The sequence below is a fragment of the Labrus mixtus genome, chromosome 12 (assembly GCF_963584025.1).
Source record: "Labrus mixtus chromosome 12, fLabMix1.1, whole genome shotgun sequence".
Lineage (NCBI taxonomy): Eukaryota > Metazoa > Chordata > Actinopteri > Labriformes > Labridae > Labrus > Labrus mixtus.
Window position 1 is genome coordinate 8,184,533 of NC_083623.1, and position 20,249 is coordinate 8,204,781.

The following is a 20,249-nucleotide window of genomic DNA, read 5'->3' on the forward strand; positions in this document are numbered from 1 at the left end:
TAAGATAGGTTACGGTTAAATAATTGACTGATAACCTAGAACATGTAACAACAGCAACACAAATTGATTTCACAGCTCCATTTACTTAGTTCAGGTGGTTTGATGGAATTAAGTTCCAAAGAAAATTGTTTCACTTTTCATGTTGAACCACCTGAATTGGTAATGTGGACAGGCAGAAAGCATCCTTGAACGCAGACTGTCTGGTGTCATCAGAGTTATGCTGACATGATCTGGAGTCGATGAACTTGCATATCTTTTATATCTTCTGTTATGTTCCTGCATATCTTGCGCTAAGAGCTCGGTGACCTTATCTTTTGTCAAGTATTCATTTTTACTTAATTTCAAACCAGAGTGAACACATTGCAGCAGACACACAGGACATTCATTTGACTAAAACTCTATAATTAAAAGTGTTGTTACTGTAAATAGCACAATATGAAGAAGCACCTTTGTTTGCTGCATTGTTTAAGGTATGTTTGGAGACTCAACTGGGAAAACAAGGGACGCTTGTATCCGTCTCATGCTGCTAGGATACAGACTTTAACTCATCATCCCAAAAATGAAACCCATAATTATGAGAAATCAGTTGACTGACTGCTTAGCCGTGTTTGAGTGCCCAGAACCCTCACTCTCCTTACAGTTAAACACTTGAAGGGATCAAAAGTGTTTCACTCTAACAATGTATGTGATCAAATAAAAGGTTTGAGTCAAACAAACAGCCCACACATCTTTACAGCCATAGTAGAATAATATCCACTGGCATTGAAGTTCACGAGACATTGTAAAGTCGGTTATTCAAATGGAATAAAAAGCACCTATAGTCCATACTAACACAGTCGTGAATCTGAAGCTGAGGAGGAATGTTTTGCAAGGGCACAAGTATCGACTAAGCATTCTTTGATTCAATAATCAGACATCTCTTAGTTATAATGGAGTTTCTTTGTTGTAATAGATTTTAAGTAATTGTCTAGAGAAACAAAAAAAGCAGCTCAGACCTTCATTTGATTTAAAGGTGTCCCAGGGACTCCCGTCAAAGCAGACTGTAGCTGTTAGATCTGATTTAATACTGCCTATTCTGCAGATTGGTTAGATCACATTGGAGAAAGGCAAAGCTAATCACACCAGCCTTTGTTGTAAATTCTTGCCATGTTGCCAACTAATAATCTTGATCTGAGTTAATAGCTGAAAAAAAAAAAATGAACGTGATCCTCTATTTTGCTGTCGACCCCCTGCGGGCCGTCAGCACCCATGTTTCTGAACAGTTTCAGTCAAAGCACTTTTCGTCTGACTCACCTCCTGAAAGTGGAGGTCAGCGCAAATCACCACAAAATGATTCTGAGTGACGGTGGCAGATGTTGTGTCTGATGCCATTCAACAATCTTTTAGAAAAGACTGCGCCTGTCCTGTGTCACTGTGTGTGTGTGTGTGTGTGCGTGTGTGTGTGTGGGCGCTCTCCTCCTCTCTGCCCTTGAGCCTTTATCAAGTCCTTCTAATTATTTTATTATGCAAATGAGTCACCATTATTTCATTAGCAGGGCAGCCAATCACAGAAGCTGATTAGGAAGTGATTAGCATGCAGGCGGTTTCTCTCCCACTCTCTGTGTCCTTGTGAATGGATGGGAGGGGGGCAATAATGACCCATCTGGACACACACTCGTGCATACACTTAGAAAACTGTCGTAGGGATTTGTTTCATAGTATTATAAAATGAACACATGTACAAACACAAATAGTATTTAATGTTTAAAGCAGTTATAATGGATATTTTTACAATAGCAAAACAGTAAATGAATATATGGAGGTCTGAGGAGGCAGGACATGACTTAAAAAGAATAATTCAGTAATGGCTGAAGAAGCAACAGAGTCCATCACTAAGACGGTTTTTGCCTTTATGTCAATGCTGTGTGAAAACACCAAAAATAAACTCCAGTATTTCTCTGTTTTTTTCCTGTGCAAACTGTTTGCTACAGGTTTGACATTTAAAACACAAAACATAAAGGGACTATTTTCTACTTGGTTCTACTTAGCTATGTTGGCTGAAAAAGCTTGAATACCAGAAAAATAGACAGACAGACGGACTCACAGACAGACAGGCAGGCAGGCAGGCAGGCAGATAGAGAGAGAGACAGACAGACGAGAACTTTGTGCAACTTTTTTGCTGTAGGGGTAAAATAATCCTCCAAGGTCTGGTCTTGTCATTATTGGCAACAAGGGTTAGCTGTCAGTTGCATGTGTGTGTGTTTGTGTGCACATGTTTGTGTGTTGGTAAAAGTTGGCAGGACATACAGGAAAATGAGAAGTGTTAACTGAGAACGTGGGCGAGCTAGTGTGAGGGTTGTGTGTGTGTGTGTGTGTGTATGTGTAGACAGTTTCACACATATTTGGTTCCTGCAGACCCCCTTCTTCAGCATAGAAACACACACACATAGACATGAACACACGGCTACTTTGTTGAGTATGTTAGCAGCTGAAAGCGTTGAGAGCGTCTATCAGAGGTGTGCAGACGAGTGGAGAGAAACGCTCTTTGATTAGCAAATGTTCTTTTAAACCAGTCGGTAAAGCAGAATTTAAAACAAGGACATGGTTTTTCTTCTACACTGAAAAGCCAAGGCAAAATACCTCTTGTACAGCGGCACTGTATCAGAGCTGAATGGAACTACTGTGTGTGTGTGTGTGTGTGTGTGTGTGTGTTTGCGTGTGTGTGTGTGTGTGTGTGTGTGTGTGTGTGTGAACACAGTTGAAAGCCAGTAGAACGTATTTTAGAAAACGTTGGTTTTCAATCCAATTTTGCTCTACACTGTGTACCTTTCAAAGGCAGGAATTCGACGAAAAACCCTTGAAACTAAATAGAGCTTCTGTATGTATTTTGTAGCTTCAGCGAGGTTAAACAAGGCCAAACAAATGCTATAGTAGGTAAACCAAGGCCAAGTGCTTCTGTCAAAACGAGGCCCAAACAGTTTATCACTTGCAGTAAAAACACTGAATTCTTTAGCTTGACTCTGAACTTTATACTCATAAATACATCAGTGTACGTGCACTATCAGGAGAAGCACTGAGCTGTAGTCGATTAGCAAAGTACTTTAAATGCTCCCTGCCCATTTAGAAAGATTTTCACAGTAATCTGTTGTGCTTTTGAAACAGCATTGTACGCTGTGATATCTTGCACATTAGCAATCAAACCTAATAGTCGTAATTGATGTATGTCAACTGTTTCTGCGTGTCATGACTCATCATAGCTTACTACCTCTTCAAAAAGAACATATTAATTAAACATAGCTGGCACCTCCTCCTCCGTGTTAATTAAACCTGAGTATCACCTACACTGAGCATCTGAGTGGTTGAGCCTTTTGGGAATCATCCAGGAACAGGGACACAGTTTAATTTGATGCAAGCTTCTTCTCTTACAAAGTCTTTTATAATGCAGCTTTGCACGTGTTATAACCCCCAAAAGGAGTATATGTAGATGTTAATGACAGCCTCTGCTGGCACAAGGATTCAACATTAGCCGTCACCCTTTGGTCTGTGGCTAAAAGTCAATCTGTGACCATCAGATTCCTATTCTGTCATTCTTTTCAAAAGCAGTTTCACAGTCACAATTTCACAAACATCTGAATTCATTTGCAGGAGCATTTTACTATTTTTTTTCTTTGATGAGGAAAGACTTATAGGCTCCTGGTGAACAGTTTGATTTGGACACTTTGGGATATCCGTTACCCGTTTCTCGCCAAAGTGGACGAGGTAGATGTGAGAAATAAACCTTTTTGGAAAATCTTGGAAAGTAGAAAAATTACTTGTTTTACATTTACAAGTATACCAGCTGCAGGTGCAATATATTTCCATAAACATGCAAATGTTAAGGGTCTGTCTCTGTGTTGTGTATTGGAGGTACAGGCACTCTTTCTCACTGAGTTTTCTCACAAAATCGGAGTGGTTAGTCCACACGCCTCATGTACAGAGGTTTTGGTCCTTGAAGAGGGCGTCCTGGGTTGGGATCCAACCTGTGGTGCCTTTCCTGTAAGTCATTCCCCCCTGTCTCTCTCCCTAATTTCCAACTCTGTCCACTGTCCTGTCTCAACAGAATGGCAGCAAATGGACACGTCCAAGTAAAATCTCCAAGCCCACAGCAGCCTTAACATTAAACACAACTATTTTTCTTACTGTTTACTTACCCAGTTTGTAAAATAGCGCTACAACATACACATAGACACACATTACACGCCATGTTTTGCACTTTTAACCCATGCAGAGAGAGCAACCTTGCAGCAAGATGTAAACTGACACACACACTGTAGGAGACAGGAAGTCATGTGGTTTACAAACACAAACAAACAGCAGCCTTTTGTCTGTCATGAGTGAGATTAGGTCCAGTAAATCCAAGAGTTTGTACTTAAATCATGCACGTTGTTAAGCTGTACGTGGTGCCCTTTAAATGTCCCTGTGTTTTTTCTCATTATGACTGGAGGTAACTTGCTATGACAAACATTTAATTGAATCGAATGGGGAGTGAGCTAAAATGCACAAAGAGAGGCCGGTTTAAACAACGACCCCGAGAGGGTTGTGAGTCACAGGCAGCCGTACAGCCGGCAGCTGAAGACAGTCGCTTAGTTTGATGTTAACTTGTTTCTCCTCCGGCGCTGGCTGTCACCTCTTGGTATCCCTCTGTAGAAGGGGGCCCAGATCAGTGGGGTATCTGAGGGCCTGTCGTTCTGCTCTCCATCACAGCTGCCGCAGCATGCTCGAGGACACAGGTAGCAAAGCTGAAGCGCTAACTGAATGCTGGGAGATTTATGTTGCTGCCAGTGCTGGTTGCTGATAGTGCTTCATGGTGGCTTGGTCTCGTAAACCTTATTTTTTTTTTTTGACTGCTTTTAAGTGGTTTTGGATAGAGTAGAAACAAAAAGACATTCTAATCTTGGCAAAAACTACTTAGAAAATTACACAACAGAGAGAGTTAAAAGTGTTGTTGATGTTTTTTTTAACTTTACAAATACTTGGATCTCGTCTGCAGCATTACCTTTCATTTCCATACGGCATACGTGCCTCCAATCCCTTCTTATCATTTTCAAACACGAAAAAATCCTTACAAAATATACATGTTTCTATGTTAGGATTAATCTGAGTATTTGTATTTTTCAATTCAAGTATTTATTTTTTTTTATGTTTGAAGTTACATCAATAAGTCAATTCAAAGTATTTACGTCACAAACTACTTTGATACTACATCCTGTGTTTTCCAACGTTTTTTCCAACAAATATTTGCGGCTTTCAGCTTTTTCTTTTCCTTTTTTTGTGTGTTGTGGTTGTTTTTTATTTCATAATTTACACGCTGAAAAATTATTCAAAAATGAAAAAGTTCAGACATTTATATTTGCCGCTTTCAGCTTTTTCAATTTAAGTTTTTTTACATGTCTTTTTATCATATATTTGTCATATATAGCATATCTTATATTTTATGAGTAATCTAAGGGATTTCGACTTTAATTTTTAAAAAAAGAGAGGGTCGAGGAAACTATGATGAGCATTTTCTCTTTTTGGCACTTAACAGGCAATTTAAAAATACATCTAGAAGATTTGTATCCATGTCCACCACTTCTACTTTAGCCAATGTCAACAAGGACAATGCTGTCACATCTCTGTGACCACTAACAACCGGTGACTTGAATCAGATGGCGTCGTGGCTTTTCTTAGCCGTATGTCTCCTAGCCATTTTATTAACACAAGCTGTGTAGCACTCGCAGGTCAATGAATCAGATAGCTCGTAGTAACCAGCATGCTATTTCTATCAGCAATATTGCCAGCACAAGCCACATATCATCGGCAGTTGATTATCTCCGCTTGCTGTTGGGGACAAGTGGCGTCTCTCTGCGTTAGAGCGACTTTCTACTGCAGGCGGCCAGCTCACACATGGGGCTCCTGGGGCCGGGATGATGGGCTCAGATGATCAGCTGAAGGCCCTGGTGCTTGAGTCAGAGGTGATCCTGCGCGCCCTGAGTGATGACTGTTGGCGCTCGGGCTCCTGGTGGTTTGTTAATGAGCTGAGACACGGTCACGCACAGAAAAACATCAAGCGAGCGAGAATCTGAAGTTTTACTGGATAGGACCAGAGAGGAGTCCGTGTGACTGTAAAAGATAATTCTGAAAATCATTGCTCACAGGAGATGAGCTAAATTGTATTGCGTTTATTTCTTTACAGGGAGCTGCACGTTCGATGAGGGCTTCTCTCAGTGTGACTACCAGCAAGATCCCTATGATGACTTTGACTGGACGCATATCAACACCCAGGAAGTGCCATACGTCTCTCCAGAGCTGCCACAAGGTGAGTCTCGATATGTCTATGAATTCAATAGTGTTACGGCCTCCTGAACATACCATATCTGATCCCGGACCAGCCCCCCAAAGATGTTAAGGCCTCCTTAACATACCATAAAGTTAACCAAGAATCACTCATGTATCGAATTGTTAAATAAGCTTTCCCCCATCAGGAAAATAATCTAATTTAATAAACAAACAAACAAAAAGGACTGGAGATCTGGCTAAACAGAATAAAAGATGGGAAAGTGCCGAGCCAATCACGTAATGGGCCGTCGCTCTCTGCACCTCCCCCTAAACTACCTCCTAACAAAACGTATCTACAGAAACTCAAACAATCAAAAATAGGAGGACTGGTCTCTCCAGCCCAAACTGAAATAACCAAACCCAGCAATCTAAACATGCATGGGGGAAAACCAAAACAAACCTGCACACAATTTAACGATAAAAAGAACCATCCTCACCACACCAAAGTTTTTGTGTCTGCCTGCCCCGTCTCTCCCACATGGTTAGTTTCAGATAAAGATTTCATATGATAGACTACAATACAAGTTTTCCACCCCTTCCTCTATGGTTAATCATTTTAAGACCCTCCAAATGTATTTGTGGTTCTTTCTAGGGGACCCCACCCCAAAACGCAAGCTAGCTCGACCTCAAGCAGTAAAATGTTTCATACATATTGTTGCGTCAGTCAACAATCTGAGGGAGTGACACATATCAGTCAAAGGGGGGCACTTTTCTGCTGAACTTGAACTTGAACTTTTCAGACTTTTGGGGGCCTTTCTTAAAGTAGGAGTTTGATTGCTGACCTTTTCATCAATGGAGAATTTTACGATGCTGTATTGGCGTTTTTACTTAAGTAAGGATCTGAGCTCTCCTCTCCTCTCCTCTCCTTTCCTCTCCCCTCCTCTCCTCTCCTCTCCTCTTTAATCAGTTGTTTTTTTTCCCCACAATGATGATGAAGGGGAAATTAAATCTTTCTGCCTGCGGGCTGAGGGTCTAATTAACAGAATATGAGGTCATTAATCAACGGCAGGGAACAGGGAAGGTTGCATACTTTACAATGTTAAAATCTAAATGTTATAACATTTACCAGCTATGCAGTATTGAGCAAGTTGCTGACCACAGAGCAAGAATTATGACTGGTGTGTAAACTATAGTGTTGACCACAAGTGCAGAAATCATGTTGAAATGAAACAACCACAGAAATGTTTGAGTTTATTCATTTCTTTCATCTCAGTTTATCTCAAATCCTATTATTCTCATACTACTCCTTTCTTTTTCTTCCTCTTCATTTCCTCTATTGTAGTCTCCTCTCTTCTAATCTTCTATCTTCTCCTCTCCCCTTTTCTCCTTTCCTTAACTTTCCTTTCTTCTTAGCCCCTTTCACACATGTAATGCAGATAATGTCAGAAGGATGTCAGGGCCAGACTGTCCTGAATGTCTTCCCTATACTCTTGTTTTCTTCCCTCTCCTGTCCTGTCCTCTATTTTTTTCTACCTTTCCTGTATCCTACTTATTTTTCTCTGTCCCTAATCTCTAATCTGCTCTTCCTTCCTGTCTTGCCCTGTGCCCTCCTTTCTTTTCCTAAACTCCTCTCCTTGCATTTCCCCACCATCATTTCTTCTCTTCACCTCTCCATCCTTTCCTGACCCATTATCTCCTCTCTCCTTATCTCCTAACGTATCCTCCTGTGTTTGGTAAGGTATGACTATGTTGCCATGACAATGCAATGCCATTATTTATCTTTCCTGCTTATCATCATGACAACCCAGCCTGGTTGACATTTAGAGAAAAGTTCAGTTCAACACCAGGTCTTTATGGGTTTCACACAAATCCTCCAAAAATGTGTGTGTGTGTCCTGCTGTCTATCACATGTGGTCTTGCATACTTGACAAAAGGTTGGCGTGCCTTGCCCAATGGCAGCCTCACATTTAGTGTTTTTAATACCAGGGGTTGTCACTATGCAGAGAGGGCAGAGTTGGCAGTATGAGGAGGTTAAATACATTGCCCAAGAGCCCAGAGGCTGGAATTAGCATAGCATTAGCGCCTGTGGAAGCTTGTGGAAGAGCAGGGGTGAGGGGGGATGGCAGTGCAGGGTTAATGGTTTGAAGATTGCTAAAGGGTGGGCTCAGAGTGCTGCCTACAGGTTATGGGGGGCATGGAGGGACATTTGAAGTGTTAATTTTACCAGCAGGGTGCGAGACGCTGCTGCTTTGGATGGAAAACCAGGTTGCTGGAGGGGATTGGGGATACAGCACTTTGCTAGGTTTTTTTATTTGGGGGAATTAGTAGGGAAAGGGCGTGTGGTCTTGCCTTGCCCAGGGACACATTGGTTATACCTGTTATTAGAATTGTTTTCTCAGGAAAGCCCCGCTACCAGTAATTTGAAGGTTTGCTTGTTTGGCTAGCTTCATTGGCCCTCAGGCTATGGCATGATTTGAAGTGCAGGCAGAGAAGCCTTTTTACTTTTAACCCCTGAAAACAAAGGTAAACTGACCCTCTTTGTTCGAGGGGAGTTGTGAGGAGTATTTGGCATCCCTGTGACCTTTTGGGAGTGAGTTTATTTAGCTGATTAGCAGTTCAGCGGGTTATAAATTGCCAAAGGTAAACGCAGAAGAAAAGGAGTCATCTTGGGGATTTACACAGAATCATTTTAGAGTCATTGGATAGATCAGCCAACAATTATACTTTTGTTCCTTATAGCCCACATTGATTTTTCACAGTTGCTAATCACCATTTGGTGCTTAAGGCGGTATTGAGTGGGGAGGGATGGTTTGGCAGTTTTCGTAATAGAGATAAAACAATTCTATGTAATCTCTCCGGGGGTTGATGTTGGCACCAGCGAACATGGCAGGGTCTGGATGCTCCGCTGGCAACACTTGTCGTGCCAGTTGAACATTCATGGACTGGGGCTCTGTGGCTCAGTGGACTAAAGCAGATACTCTTGACTCATAATGTTGTCAGCCAGTACCACTCTAAACCTATTTGGTGTGCCATTCTCTCTCTCTCTCTCTCTCTCTGTCTCTCTCTCTCTTTCTCTCTCTCTCTTTCTCTCTCTCTGTCTCTCTCTCTCTTTCTCTCTCTCTCTCTCTCTTTGCTCTCTCTCTCTATCTCTCTCTTTCTCTTTCTCTCTCTATCTCTCTCTCTTTCTCTCTCTTTGCTCTCTCTCTCTTTCTCTCTCTCTCTCTTTGCTCTCTCTCTCTCTTTCTCTCTCTCTCTCTTTGCTCTCTCTCTCTCTTTCTCTCTCTCTCTTTGCTCTCTCTCTTTCTCTTTCTCTCTCTCTCTTTGCTCTCTCTCTCTCTTTCTCTCTCTCTGTCTTTGCTCTTGTTTTCCACAGTGTACTCTCTAATAAGAGAAGAGAAAAGAGGCACAAACTGTAGTAGAGCTGGTCCCTTGTCCCCTGGATGTTTTAATAATGAGAGAATAATGATGGATACAGCTACACAAACTATACTGCCTCAAAATTACCATGAAATCAAACATCTCTCACACAGTCTCTGCCAGGTTTAACATCTAGCCCTCCTTTGGATTAAAAATCTTTTGGGGGTAGGCTCTGTTTAAAATCGCGAATATTAAATAATATTTAATATAAAATATAAAAGGAGGTTATATAAAAATAGGAACAGACTAAACAGTATTTGAAATAACGCTTCTGATTTATTTTAGGTTTTTGTGTAACACATTAGATTTTCACAAAGTCTACAGTATTAGGGCTTCACAATCACTGGGATGGGATGAATGACCATACTTTCACTACGTTTTCATTCAAGCTACCTGAAGCTAGCTCCAACTGCCCTTCAACCAAACAAACTGATCCTTTCAGTGTTTTAAAACAAATAAAATGATCTTTAAATTAGTTCCATGATTGTCGAGTGTAAGTAAAGTGCAGCAAGAACAGCACATGATGAATCTAGTTTTTTGTTTTTGATGAGTAACTGCTGTCGAACCTATTGCGTATACTATATCCTAAAGGTTGTCAGCTAACTTAATCTGCTCAGTAGTATGGAACGCTCAAACTTCTCTATTAGCTGTTTTTCCCTACGACTGTCACTGTGTACCACAGTGCTGCTGCTGTTGTTGTTATGTGACATATCTGGGTCTTAGGGCTGTCACAGGGGATATTTTTAGCCTCATCGTTACATTGTGTCATCATTCGATTAGCGGCCATTTTAGCGGCACTTGGCACACATCAGCCATTTAAAAAAAACTGGCAGACTTCAGGTGTTCTTGGTGTGACAATGCTAGCTTTTTATGCATTGGTGTTGTATAAGTTTCAAGTGCTGTCAGTCTTTTTTTTAATTTTACTCATTTTTCTAATGCTAATTTGTTTTCAGATTGGGTGTTGTTATTGCTCTGTTTATCTAGGCTCATAAACCAAATATACATTATTTATTAGATATCTTTTGAACAGTTTTTTTTAGCAACCATGCATCTGATGATGGTATTTAACTGACAGCCCTATTTACCAGGCAGTATCCAGCTATTTTTATCTATATCTGCTTCATTTGTTGTCATGATTTTGCAGCAGGCGTTGTTATGATTAGCTGACGTGTTACAGGTTATATTTTTGCTGCGCTGTTTGTGTTGTGACATATCTGGATCACTGACTGATAGGAATATATTTAGCTGGCACACCATCTTGGCAGCCATCTTTAAGGCACTGCTCTCATGTCACATTGGCATCTTGGTGCCAAAAATGAAGGAACAGGATTGACGTGTGCTGTGTGTTCATTTCTGATGGATTTGGATTATAGATTTGGGGCGAGACAACGGTGCCAGTGTGCTCTCGATTTTGGTCCTATTGGCATGGGTCTTGTTTGGACGTCCTCATTTTCTGTCTTTTTGTTGACATTCAGAACAGGGGAGTAGGATTATTTTAATACTCCTATGGCTAAAGAAGAAGTGTGTGTGTCTGTGTGTGTGTAGAGGTGCTTGTATGACTGGTAATGAGAGAGAAACATAAAGATGAGAGATGCAGTCCAATAACTGGGATGCAGAGTTAAGTTTGATGAAGCTGATGTGTGTGTCCATGTGTGCAGTAGTTAAAAGCCTGTTATGTTCCGGCGCATCGTGCAGAGAAGTGTTTTCTCACAGCAGATCAGCTTAACAATAAGTGATAATCACTATTGTCTAAAGTTTATTGTATAGAGCAAATTGTGTATGGTCTTATATGCAAATTGAATTAAGAAGTTATGATAGAGGGCTGTTTTGTTTAGTTCAGTTTTTGTTCTGTTTATATTCTAGCTCCTCTCTATTCCATTCTCTTCTATTTCGTTCTATTCTCTTGTGTTATATTCCATTCTATTCCATTCTCTTCTATTTCGTTCTATTCTATTCTATTCTATGCTACCCTTAGTATCAAACACAATCATGGCTTCTCCCTCTCAGTTTATGATCAGGCGGAAGGGATCATATTTCATCATATTTCACTGAAACAACATCTGTTTGAGGTCTGAGCTGATTACTAGAACATCTGGATGGGCTGACTGACTGTCCCGTCAAACACGCCCAGATTATGCATGATTTCCAGCAGTCGACTGCTACAGGTACAAGGCATAGCGCTCAGTAGAGACAGGAGGGTTGACAAAATATCCGATGCACATTTCTTCTCGGTTTTCTTTTTCCGCAGTGACTGAAAGTGTCTCACGAGTCCCATCAAATTAGAATAACAAAACTAGGAACACATGCAAACAAAACAAGTAAACAGAAAAATATAGCCTAGAGGAAAACTGCAGCTCATCATGTGACATGTCTGGGTAGATTCAGGTAATGACATGTTGTACACTGTGTGGTTAAGGAGCTGGTGTAAACTAAAGCAAGGTGATATACCTCTTTTTTTTACGCACAACCCTGTTTTATTTTGGTGTGTTTTTTTTTAAACTTTTTATACTTACACAAGACTAGAGGAGAAGAAAGGGGATTGTGCAAATTTCATAAGAACATAAATTGAGGAATATAAAAGAATGAAGTAGCTCTCCTCTTCTCGTCTCTTTGTTTTCCATTTCCTGTGTTTATTTGTTCTTGGCTTGCCGAGAAACAGCCCTGCAATCACAAAGGAGGAACAAATGGCACAGTCGTCGTAACAGGGGTTTGTTTTATGTGTCTGGGGGGGACTGATGACTGATTCTTGTACTGTAAGCCCAAAAGAAATGAGAGAAGAAGAAACAAAAATGTAAAAAACATGAAAGTAGAAAGGCTCTGTTGGGTTGTTTTTGTTCCCATGACAAAAAAAGGCACTGCTCCAAAGAGAGGGCCAAACAAAGTCGTCAAAGGAGGATCTCCTGATTTCCTGGTTGGCTTATTGTGAAATGTATTGGTCCACATTGGGGACAACACACACAGAAATGTGTATATGAACCCATACTGTTGAACTATGTGAGGGATGCACACAGGGGTAATGGGTTATGTGATTTACCGTTTAAGGAATTTTTGTTTTGTCATTTCTTTGTAACATGTGCACCACACAGTTTACAGTGAATTTAAAGCCATGTCCAAAAAACTGAAAAAGTAAAAAACATGACCACTGTACAATAAAGGTAAAAGCCCTTCATATTTTTTAACAAATTAAGACCAACAGCAGGAACCTACATAATGCAATTCACTTTATTCACACAGCAGCCATTTTTCTACACAGAACACTGCACTGCTGTTTCAGATTTCAAAATGGGTTAAACATAGGCCGCTAAATTGCATTAGCTGATGCTAATTTTCAACCAGTTTCTAGGATTTTATGTCCTTCCTTTCATTTCTTGTGACATTGTCATGTAGTAAAGTTAGCATATAAGGTGTTAAATGCTCACAGTAGCTTTTTTGTTTACGGTATGAGTAAGCAAAAATGCTGTTCTGAATTTAGCTGCAGATCATTCAAGAAGCAGCAAAGCAATGATCATGTCCTGAAACAGTTTAAATGGAGATAAACCAATGGTCAACCAATATAAGCAATAACATAATCACTATTGTAACCCAGTTCAGAGACGTGTTCCTTCTGTGTGTCTAACCAGTTCAGGTCTTCAAATTTGATTATTTTGAAGACACAGTAGCAGGGAAGGTTCATTCCCTCATGTAGCTACATGAAACAGAGGCAGCGGACATAAAGACTTATGTTTGGCAAGCCCATTCAAAATGCTTACATTACACGTCCTCAGACGGCATCATCACGAGTCCGTTCATGCCGTGGATTTCAGCTGGTATGTGGTGTACAAGCACAAACAGCTGCAAACCAAAAAAAGAGCTAATTGATGGGTTTTGATTCACTGACGCTCCTGAACCTGATCCAATTTTAAATAACTGTTTAATAACTTTTTTCTTTCTTTTAAGTCATTGGTGACCCTGAATTGTGTGTTTTTCCAGGTTCCTACATGTTTGTGGACGTCTCTCAGTACGATGTCGGGGAGAAGGCCAGGTTTCAGCTACCTGTCATGAAGGAGAACGACACTCACTGTATCGACTTCAACTATCTGCTCACCAGCCCGGATGGCTCCAGCCCCGGCACCCTTAACGTCTTGGTGAAGGTAATCGGAGTAAACACAGTAAGAGAGAAAATAAGAGACTCTGAGTCATTATAATACTAATAATAGAGACATTAAAATAAACTCTACAAACATGAATCATGTGAATGGCATACTGACCTCTACGCTGCCGTTTCCTCTGTGCCATGATAATGTAAGGTTGCATACTTTTTGCAAACTCTCCACGTGTCAGGACTCTGAATCAGGATCAGTCTAACTAACGCACTGATAGCTGCAATTTTGTGACGCAATTATCCAGACCTCATCTCTCCACTTTAGTTGTTTGCACAATCCTCCCGACTTCTCCTCCCCTCTCTCCTCATCCCGAGCTTTCTCACAATTTGTGGAGGTGGTTAGAAAACACATTAGCAGAAGATTGCTATTTTACTGGTTCTGCCATTACCTGGTTCTTAGCAGCAGGGGACCATTATGAGTAGGAAGACTGCCCTGGAATCTGATGGCACAAAGTCAATCCCACATTACTGCAAAATAATCTTACCTGCAAATAGAGTTAAAGAGGTGGTGAATGAGCTGACCCTCTGCCCTCACTTTTGCACAAAATATTACTTAAGTTTTTTATTGGTTAACTAATTACATTTCAGTGCAACCGAAGCAGGGCCTAATGCATGCAAAAAACTGCAGTCCCTCTAGTGTCCACTTGGGGCTGGCTCCAAAAGCCAAGGAACCCCCATTAGTTGTGCCCATTTTTACTGCAGAAATAAACCTGTTTATAACCTGTTTAGGTTGGTCTCTCAGGCTAATTACTTTATTAGTTAAAGACTGTGCGGGGTGAATATTATATAACCTACCCGGCTTGATAATATTAAGGTTAAGAGTTGCACATAAATTTGCATACATTTGGTCCTGAGTGGTGACAGGTGAGGGCATTGTAGCTGTTTGCTAGCAGCCTCACAGCCCGCCTAAGCTTAGCTCTTCGTCTGTTTCTACATTGATCGAAAGTGAGGAGGATATAGCATTTTCAATATGGAGACCGCCTCGTTTTATACCCTGCTTTATTTTTTTGTCCTGTTATTTTTAGGTAAACAAGGGTCCCTTAGCCAACCCTATCTGGAATGTGACGTCCTACACAGGTAATGACTCCAAGCATCATTTAGACTCATTTTATTATTACTCATGTCATTATAACTCATGTCATCTTTTCCATGTGTGTGTTAACTGTGATGTTGTCTTTCAGGTAAAGACTGGCTGAGAGCAGAACTTGCCGTCTCCACCTTTTGGCCTAATGAATATCAGGTAACTCCCTAATTTACAACCGACGGTCATTTAATGCATGATTACTTTGTTCTGTGTGTCTTTATTTGCAGTAGTTCTCATGTGACTGCACAAACACCACACACACATATGAACACACACACACACATGCACACACGCTGTGGGGCAGGCATTTGATTTATTTGTGTTGACTGAGGCTCAGGAGGTGACGATTAGGCTACAAAGACTGAGAAAAACAAGGTGTGTGTATGGATGTCCACATGATGCAAGCATAGGGTGTGTGTACTGGACATGCATTAATAAGCTACCTCTCAGACATGTTCTCAAACCTGAACATCCCATGATTCACAGAGGTAGAAATGAATACAGACTTGTTAGATAACATTTGTTTGTATATTTCTCCTTCTTTTTTTATGCTTTCATGGTCAGTCAGTGTGATCTGTGTATTTGTATGTTGACCGGCGTTGACAGATGTGGGCACATTGTGGGATAGCTTGACTCTGACTGTCCTCGCAGGCAGACACACACTGATCATGTAAACACACGCTGCCTGGGGACTGTATGATATTACTGTAAGGCAAAGTGTGAAAGCATCTTCCAAATGGCCCATCTGGAGCCCAAATGGCCCTCAGTGACTACAGGAGGAGATCACCAGCATGAAACTCGTGTGTCAACATGTTTTAATTGAACATAATCATCCCAGTTTGCTGAGGCTTATGTAGCTTTTTCAGGCTCTGAAAGAGGTTATTGGATTGGAGGTTATGAAGATATTTTTTCATGTTGGAACATGTTTCTGTGTTAGCACTTTGGCTTGAGTTGTAATGAGACTGGTTTCACCAGGGGAGTACAGGCACATGCAGGCTCATGCAGTCACACATACGCACACAGTCACAGAATAATGAATGCACACTAAAAACACACACTCCCACACACACAAACTATTTGGGTAGACCTTTAATTACAAATTCAATTTTTTTTTTTTAATGAACACTTGAAAATTGGTGAGTGAGTTTCTTTGCCATCACTAGATTTTAATAAATAATATGTTATTACCAGTGTTTCCCACAGAATGACGCTATACCTGTCTGCCTATTTTCCTCTTCTGTTTTGCGTTAAGTTCCGACAGCTTTGGGTCATATTAGTACAAACTTTTTTTTTTATGCCTGAGAGAATTCAAACTTTAAACACTCCTTGCCTGCTGATTGAACATTTTGATTCTGTGTCCACACATGCATACATCAGAGTGATAGATGCTATTGGTTGATAAGAAGATTTATGCTATTGTCCAACTCCTGTCTGGAGTGATGATTTGTCAGTCCTCAGCCTTTAGCATTTTGCCCATGTGAAAACTTGTAAATCCAAGCCATCAGTAATCCCTCCTCACACAGATCTCCCTGAAGAGTCAGGGAGTGTTTGACACCTGCATGATGGAAACACTGTCTCCTCAGAGGTGACCAAAATTGGATTCATGATTCCCACATTGCAAAGATCTTATGGTGGATAATCTGTAATGTTTAGTGTGTAAATGAGCAATGACCTGCAGTAGAACCTTTGAATTGTGTTTTTTTTTTTTTGTAAGTTATTGGTAACAGAGCAGCAGACCTGACACTTCAAAAAAGGTTAACCACAAGTGTCAGACTTTACTGCTGTGAAACAGTACTGACTTTCATATAGAATTCTTAATAATTTTTGTTTGACACACCCTCAACTGACTTGGGTGTTCGATTTAAACTGTTTTTTAATAATGAATGTAATATTTTCCACAAAAAGTTAACTTGTCAGGGTGATTAAAACTAGGAAAAATCATCAGGTCACTTTATGGCTACCAAAACAAAAATGCTGTTTTAACAAGCCAAGATCTGCAGACAGGAGAGGCGGGCAGTCAGACAGGCAGAGATGAAGGTATTAAAAGTCAAGCGATGTCTTTCTGCCGGGCTCCGCAGTGAGCTATGAGTGAAAGATGATAGGAGAGAGAGACAAGATAGATTGGTTGGGGGAGGAAGGCAGAAAGGGAGGGGGGGGGGTGGAGTGTGACAAGCAGGGGATGATAAGCTATGGGTAAACAGTTCATGGCAGATTTCCTCTTACAGGTGATGAATGACAACAACTGCTCACCCCCTCGCTCTCTTTCCCCCCCTCAGTCACTCTTTTTTGAAAGGGACCTCCTCCCCTCTGTTCATTACTGTGCTCATCTTTGAGCAAACACTGTTAGGAAACAGAGAAGGCAAGCAAGAGACAGAGAAAAATTAGGAGGGGATGGTAAGTAAGAAGGATTACGTAGAAGAAATGGAAGAAAAAGCAGAGTGGAGGGAGTTGAAGGGCTTATGTAGGGTAAACAGATAAATATAAAATATTAGTTATTCAGACCCAGAGCTGTGGAACTCAGATAGTGGTAAATGTAAACACCTGTTGAATGTAGTATCAGTCCTCGAAATGTAGAAATGGTAAATGGCGCTTCTGACTACTCAAAGCCCTTTTTTACAACGCTGTTCACACCTACACCCATTCACACCCTGATGGCAGAGGTTACTATGTAAAGTGACCATCTGTAACTAATCCATTCACACACATTCACTTGACGCAGCAGCAGGAGCAATTTGGGGTTCAGTGTCTTGCCCAAGGACACTTTGACATGTGACCTGCAGGGGCTGGGGCTCGAACCCCCGACCTTCTGTAAGCACTTACTCTACCAATGAGCAATGGCCGCCCCAGCTATATTGATTAGAGTAGAAGGGGTATAGCAGTTGAGACTTCAAGCAGTTTTAAATCACTCGATTTGATCTTCCAATGTTTTTCCTTTTATCACAGTTTAGTGTAGAAGTATAGCAAAGGTATATATAACAAATTCACTCAGTTTAGCATGTCACAAAGGTATATATAACAAATTCACTCAGTTTAGCATGTCACAAAGGTATATATAACAAATTCACTCAGTTTAGCATGTCACAAAGGTATATATAACAAATTCACTCAGTTTAGCATGTCACAAAGGTATATATAACAAATTCACTCAGTTTAGCATGTCACAAAGGTATATATAACAAATTCACTCAGTTTAGCATGTCACAATGACTTATTTTGTGTAGATGTTGAGGTTACATAATGCTCATTTAGTGTACATGTTTAGGTAAAGTATGCACAAAGTAAACAGGTTGTCTTCCTGTAGTTCGGCTTGTAGCATGCACAATTACTTTGTACATGTTTAGGTGAAGTATGGGCTACGTAAGTTGACAGGTTCACTTACTGTAGCGTGTAGCATGCTAACAATTGCTTATTTAGTGTACATGTTTGGGTGAAGTCTATTAAGTTAACAGAACAGTTAAGCATACAGCATGCTAAAATGTACATATTTCGACATGGTAAGGTTTAGTATACTTGATGTTAACAGATGTAGCATCCTAATAATTACCAGTTAAATATTTCAATGTAATGTTAACAAATTCCCTTTACTACTGTGTGTAGCATATCAACATTATTAAGGTTGTTCAGTGAAGTATACTTTATTTTAACATATATAAAACCAAAGCATGTTGCTATATATACAGTATATTTCCCCTCCAAAGAATTAAAGTCAAACTTAGATCTGCTGTTAGTGCTGAGCTCATACATTTTGAGCTTTAGCTTAGCTTGAAAAATTAAACTGCATCATGAAGTTTAAAAGGTCCACTCCTTAACGGTACTGTCAGAGACCCGAACATGGAATTTAATTCATCAAACGTGGGACTGGTACTTGTTTTAAAATGTGCTGCTTTAAAGAAAGGAAGCCAGATGAAAAGAACAAGTCAAAGGAGAAATAAAATATAAGCTAAATAAGAAAAGAAAAAAAAAAAGGAGGGATGGGATGGAAAGGAATAACAAATAGATCCTGTCATTCTCTCTGCCACCACATTTGGCTCCATTAATTATTATCATTTCTGTTGCAGCCATTTTGTATGTACCAGAGGAGATTACAATGATCCACCAGGAAGTATCTCATTTATCCTTCTTGGCTTGTTGGCCAGAATGTATAAATCCAGCAGCAGCCATGATGGCAGCTTTGTATTTATCCAGTTTAATGCACATCACTGACGGCTGTCACCGACTATCTATCTGTACTGTGACAACTTAGATAACATCCATCACCTCGACAGCAAATTTAAATGGCAATATGCTTACTTTGTAGCTCGCAGTGCAGTCAGAATACATCTCAAACGTAGAGACACAGTGTCTGATTTGGTAACAATAACAAACAGAGTTGATGTTCTGTAACAGTGCCATAGAGGGTTTGTGATGTGCACGCTGAGCTGTTGGTTATGTAAGTTCCATTTTTTTTCCCAAGAACAGTTCTCTTTTGTTTTTGCTGCTGTTTCATTTTGGGTTTTGGACTCTTTTTTTTTTTTTTGCTCAAGGTGTTCCAATAACAAAGTAATTGATGGTCATAGAAGACTTGATATACTTATAACCTCATATGTGTTTAATCTAAAAAGCCCTAAGTACACTTTGTAAGTAGGCCCACACTCCGCAGAAATGTGAAGAAATAAAACAACAAACGAAAGTTAATTAAAAACTTTTTTTCTCACATTTCTTCTGCTTTCATAAGCAAGCTTATTTATTGCTCCATGTAATTGTTTTCTGAAGGTATATACATTTCTGTGTGTTTGTTACTTCTACTATGTGTGTTTATTTTGTGCAATAAAAAAGTAATATAAATCTTGTTTTAATATGGGATGGTAATAGGATGCAGTGTAATATTGATACAAATCGAGGACATAATAGCTATCCCTTTCTTTTTTCCTCAGGTCATATTTGAAGCAGAGGTTTCGGACAGCAAAGCCGGCTTCATCGCCATCGACGACATTCAGGTGCTCAGCTACCCATGCGGTGAGTCATTAGCATGCCAGCAATTAGTCGTAGTTCGCTGAATAGACGCTGATAACTTTGGCCACTAATTAGACTGTACCCGGGATGGTTTCTGTTGCAGTCGAGCGGTTAGATAAGTGGGAAGGTGACACGGGAGAGGAGGGTTGCAGCGACAGGAGAAAAGGCGAGTCGTAGGGGGAGAATGAGAGGAATAAAAAGAACGCGCGAGAGATTGTGAGCGGCAGCAACGGAGAGAAAGAGGGAAGAGGGAGAGACTGAAGCGGGAAATGAGACAGTATTAGGGCAATCATAGAGGGAGAGGATTCTGACCACTCAGCACTTTCTCCATCTCTCTCT

The 20,249-nt window shown here is 40.4% G+C and overlaps 1 protein-coding gene across 1 annotated transcript in view; it reads left to right on the forward strand.

Annotated features, from left to right (window-relative positions):
* ptprk (protein tyrosine phosphatase receptor type K) overlaps positions 1–20,249 on the forward strand; it is a 114,657-nt gene that overhangs the window by 40,832 nt on the left and 53,576 nt on the right. Inside the window, exons 3-7 of the mRNA XM_061051774.1 lie at positions 6,194–6,316; positions 13,663–13,841; positions 14,860–14,911; positions 15,016–15,074; positions 19,832–19,913. Of these exons, the coding sequence (XP_060907757.1) occupies positions 6,194–6,316; positions 13,663–13,841; positions 14,860–14,911; positions 15,016–15,074; positions 19,832–19,913 (495 nt within the window). The remainder of the gene's footprint in view (positions 1–6,193; positions 6,317–13,662; positions 13,842–14,859; positions 14,912–15,015; positions 15,075–19,831; positions 19,914–20,249) is intronic.